The sequence below is a fragment of the Sipha flava genome, unplaced genomic scaffold (genome assembly GCF_003268045.1).
Source record: "Sipha flava isolate LNK unplaced genomic scaffold, YSA_version1 87_pilon_pilon, whole genome shotgun sequence".
Classification (NCBI taxonomy): Eukaryota; Metazoa; Arthropoda; class Insecta; order Hemiptera; family Aphididae; genus Sipha; species Sipha flava.
In genome coordinates, this window is record NW_020273629.1 from 1,616,505 (window position 1) to 1,621,923 (window position 5,419).

At 41.9% G+C, this 5,419-nt stretch overlaps 1 protein-coding gene across 1 annotated transcript in view; it reads left to right on the top strand.

Annotated features, from left to right (window-relative positions):
- Positions 1-1,853, top strand: part of LOC112693471 — a 34,800-nt gene extending 32,947 nt beyond the window's left edge. Inside the window, exon 2 of the mRNA XM_025568560.1 lies at positions 1,578-1,853. Coding sequence (XP_025424345.1) covers positions 1,578-1,853 — 276 coding nt within the window. The remainder of the gene's footprint in view (positions 1-1,577) is intronic.
- The last annotated feature ends 3,566 nt before the right edge of the window (positions 1,854-5,419 follow it).

A 5,419-nucleotide genomic window follows, 5' to 3' on the forward strand; every position in this document is an offset into this window, starting at 1 on the left:
ATAATAATAATAATAATAATAATAATAATAATAATAATAATAATAATAATGATAATGATAATAAAATTAATAATAATGATATATATATATATATATATTATACCATCTCATTCATATTCATATGTTATAAAAAAACGGCATTTCGTCTAGCGCAGGAGTAAAAAATTAACAGCGACCCGAAACGTCACTCGTGTGTATATGTATACGAGTGATGAGCGAACGTGGGGTTGGTCAAGGAGGGGACGAGACGGATAATTTATCATTATTATTAATTTACTAAACATGTAACATCGTACGACCGTTCGGATGGACACACGTACGTGCACATAAGTATGTACAGAGAAATATATTCATATCATGCACTCGCAGAGAAAAACGTCTACTGGGTATAAAAAAATTCAACGTATATAAATCAATTATTAACACTATTTTTTTTTATTTTTTTCCACAGTAACCCATACGCTCCCGGATTGTAACAATTTTATCGAACAGTGGAGTGGGGTAATTTATTTTTACTGACAGGTACAAAGAGCGTACACTGCACGAAAGACTTTTTTGTATAAATCTCAATTGCTGCAGCACCGAGGTTTTCAAAGCACAACTGAAGTACGCCGTAACGCCGCATTCTAGACGTGAATTTGTGATTGTTGAAATAAAAACGTGTACATAATGTGACTTGCTCCGTGTACGTAATACGATGTGACCGAGCCAATTGTATGTGCATACATTTTTTTTTTCTCCGATAATTACACGTATTATGAAAAAAAAAAAAAAAAAAAAAAAAAAAAAAAAGGAGTCATTTTTACACGGTATTTATATTATTATATGAAAAATTGATGTAGATAAAGTCGTGGTGGATAATAATTATCACTTGAACGGTTTTCGTGGTCGAGTCCATCTTATTATACGATTTATATGTAAAATTTTTTTAGACAATAGTGATTAACTCGGGAATAGGTTTAATATTTGCCGTACGCACTGCTGCAGTGATGCCGTTAAAAACGCTGCAAGTTTGCAACGCGAATTAAAACGGTTGTCGCCGGTCATATTAGCGGGAACGATTCATACTGCAATTTCGAGACTGTTATCGATTTCGTCGTATTTCATTGTTCATGTATGTGCACACGCACGCCACCATTGCACTCGAGGCACTTTGTGTATTATTAAACGGACGACGGTGTACGGACAGAACTAGAAAATACAAAAATAATGCAACGGTGTCTCGTATCTTCTTTATCTCTCACCTGTTCACGTGAACAAAATTAAAATAAAAACTCGAGAAAGGGAAGGAACGGAGATTAGTGGAGTAGGAAAACGGTCGTACACACTCAGCCACAACGCATCGAACGTGTTGTGTCGTACGTTAACGCGTACGCGCCCGTATTTCGGTAAAATATTTGCTTAGACGGTATTCGACACCTACTGGTCGGGGGAGGAGGACGAAAAAAGTCAGCGTAAGCCGACGCGGACGTGATATTATTAACTGACAAGTTTAAATTTCGCTTATCATATAATAAACACGTAAACATCGGTCTTTTTTAATTCTTTTAATTTTTTTTTTTTTTTTTTGTTTCCAGATAAAAATATGGCTGAATCGAACGAACGGACCGACGTGCGCGTGCACAACAATTAATTATTGTAACGATTGCGTTGTTCAGCGCGAATGTCGTTATCCATTCGAAATTATTGTCAACGCGTACGAATATCGATGGATCGTTTTCGACGAGACGAACGGTCGAAACGGAGATGAACCGAACGGACTAGTGATAGTGCGATATAAATACGCGATTAAAACACTATCCGCGTGCCCGGTAATAACACTGGACACCTATTGTTACGCGTGTACATTGTAATTAATTTAACCGAGTACACCGGGTGCGCACGGAGGGGGGGGGTTGGCGTAGAGCAAACAAAGAAAAAAAAAAATTAGTCGTATTGGATTACATATTATAATACATTAATGCGTTCTGCGGCGCGTTTCGATTATATTACAATAGTGTACGCATACGTGGAGAGGGGAGTGCCGGAGTACTGTTTCGCCGTAGCGCATCGGTCCGATCCGTCGAAAAGGTCGCCGGCACTGAACGCAACGTTTCAAATGGGATTTCACGAAAAACTTTACTTCGGTTATTGTTTAATTCGTTATCGTTCGTTTTGTCGCACGGTTAAACGAATAGTTGCTTTCGCCGCGTACGGGGACTGCATTGCAACACGATGGAGTTTTCGACTTGAACACTGACACTGAAAGGTGTCGGATTATCGAAAGTTTACGAATGAAGAATATGTGCACACCGATCGATTAAATCGGCTAATGATCAATTGAGTAGTAACTGATGTTTACGATCTTGCCGACTTCTTCCGTACACGTTTTTCAAGAGATTATTATTTATTTCATAATCTCTTCTACCGGTGTTACCTATATATTTGTACGATTTGTTTATTCTACGTCGTGAACGTTGCTATTAAACTGTAGTTTTCGTTAAATTGTGTACTGCTCCCCCCCCCCTCCCCAATTGGTCTTCTTGCAAATAAATTAATAATTATTAGATTCGTATCCACGAGAAACGTAATCGTGTGCGTTGATTAACAGTAACTGCGGGGGCCACCCACGACTTGGGAAATGATGTGGCGAAAGGACGGGACAAAGGGGACGTGTGGACAGAGATTGACATACGTGCGTGTATACATATCCTTTTTTTTATTGTATTTTGTCATATTGCACGTGTATACATAATAACGCAAAATTAAACACTTAAGTTTACTAAAAGTAAAAATTCATAAGATATATAAGTGATTAATTTTATATTTTTTTCATCATAATTTGTTATACCTGCGAAGTAACTAATTACTCGAGCAATGGCTGCATCTTGTTCGGGTTCGTATTCAATTTCCGCAACGTTTACAATATTATAAGGTCACTTCACGTAGTTTCACGTGCGAATATATTAATAATTGTCCTCATCGTCCTTTACTATCAAGCCATATAGAATCGGACGTACGTTGTATACCAAAAAAAAGTATGGTGTCTTCGGCGTACATTCACGTTCTACACCCGTCCACACTATCCCGAACGCCGTCCGCGCGCGACCGTAAGACGTGTAAACACCTCGGTATACAGGGCGGTTATATCGACGTGGATCAGGCTTCAAATGCGGGAAAGTATCGTACGATACATGCAGATGTGGGTACAGTGTGGTGCTCTTGCAGGACGTTTTCTAACGGGATGTCACGGGTGAGAATACGCGATTAAAAACGCATCGTTATGTCTCCTTCTCCGTTCTCTTTCTCGTTTAACGAATCTCACTGTATAGATACGCACGCACGCGCACGTAACCAAATGAACACACGGGCACACGTAAATTTAAAAACGCCGTAGTATACATTCGGTTGTCGAGAGGCAGTGGGTAGGGGGAAGAAATTAGGGTGGTGGGCGGTGGTGGAGTCCGAGGAATGCAGCAAGCGTTCACATGTACCGGGTGTAGACGATAAACGTTAGGTGGAACCCCTGCACGGTTTTTTCGTCTTCCACTAGCCCGTCCAACCGGACAGATGTTCGTGTACTTGCGCGTGCGTGTACCACCAATCGACAATCCGACAACGACGACTACGGTTATTATAATTTATCAAGGGGTCTTTGCTCGCTCCGGCAACGGCTACGTCGCGTCCTTATCATAACTCGTAGATCGAGAGTAATTTATTTTCGACTGTCGCCCCGGGTCGGACGTGCGCACACATTGTACGTATATATAAATACTTTTATATACGTGTATAACTTATTGTACAATGCGCACGTTTCCTATACGCAGGGGGTGGGTCGATCCACGACGACGGCCCGGCTAGGTATCCCACGTTGTGTGTGGTTAGTGTCGACTATCCGGCAACAGCACCCCGAACGCAGGTCGTAGTGCCGTGATAGTGCCAGGATATTGTGCGCCGTGCACTGTGAAATTTCCGAATTTTCTTATTTTTGTTCGCCCGACAACATCCGTACAGACGCTTAAGAGTTACGCGCGCGCACGCCGTAACGCAAACGATGCGTGACCAACGCTATAAGGCTCGAAATGATCCGGACCGCGTTACGATCCGCGCACCGTTTATTGACTTTTCGCCAAACAAAACGGTCCGTTTCCTTTGCCGTTGCGCATTTTCACGATACGCCGCCGCCGACATCCGGCTCTTGGGTTTCCACCGTTCACAATGCGGTTTTGTTTCGTCCACGACCACCTACGCACGAGAACGTCCGACGATAAAACACGATTTTCCATTCCGAGCACCGATTTTACGGTTATTATTTTCAAGTTAACCCGCGCTCCACGGCGTGCACACGTTATTACCCGATTCGACGCACGCGAGGGGGTGGTACACCCGTACGCGCGTGCGCATCTGCGCGCATCGTAACTGATCGCGGAATCGGTCGTCCAGAAAGCGAACATCGGAGGAGCGAGTATGATAAAATTGTTCTTCCGTCATAATACGACGATGCGACCGCGGACTCCGTTGGTAATATTAATACTCAACCGCTGTGGCGTATGCGACTATCACGCCAGTGTACACGTAATACTATTCGATTGCCGCGTTCTAGACAAACGAACGTGATGACTTGAGGCCGGTGGCGGTAGACGTGTACCTCGTGCGCACACACATACGATGAGCTGCACAAGAATTGAAAATAATAAAAACCGATATCGATAGCTGTTGACTGTGGGTGAACGCCGTGAGCGTGCACCGTACCTCTATGACTTCCATAGACTTCTCATCGTACGGTTTTTTCCTCGTTATCGACTCGATCTGTAAGCATATATTATAGCCGTTTACCACGCGCTGCTGCGGCCCGATGATCGCCTCTCGTGTACGCGCGGCGCACAATTAACATAATAATTTAAACACAAACATCGACCGGCTTGTAATATACGAGTAAAGTCCGTAAGCCGTTTAAGGAGAGAAAATGCAGAACGGTCTACAACGTACAACCATAGGATCTGTTACGTTTTATACGAAAAAAAAAAAAAATATAATAATCGCAATTTCGTTGGATGGACGTTGAACTAATGTGTCCGAAGAATTTCTCTGATGAAAATTATTTAGTACCTACCCAAGGTCGTATATTTCTATAGAAATAGATTTCGCATTATTTTTTTGTAATAATTAAACGTATAAATGCATTAAATAATAATTACTACGCATTTACTGCAGGTACAGCAATGTGAGTGCTTGATCATCGTCTAATTGGATTGTAATTCGTCGCATATCATTCGTTGAATTTTTTGCATGCGTTTTCCGGAGCGTTATCGTTACTAATCGAAATTTTTCGTAGCTGTCGCATAGAGTTTGAAGTGCGTTTATGTACCGTGATACATCGCATGAGTCGGTTATTATTCAATCACTCGGTCATATGGGATCCGTCGAATACGATTGCTGG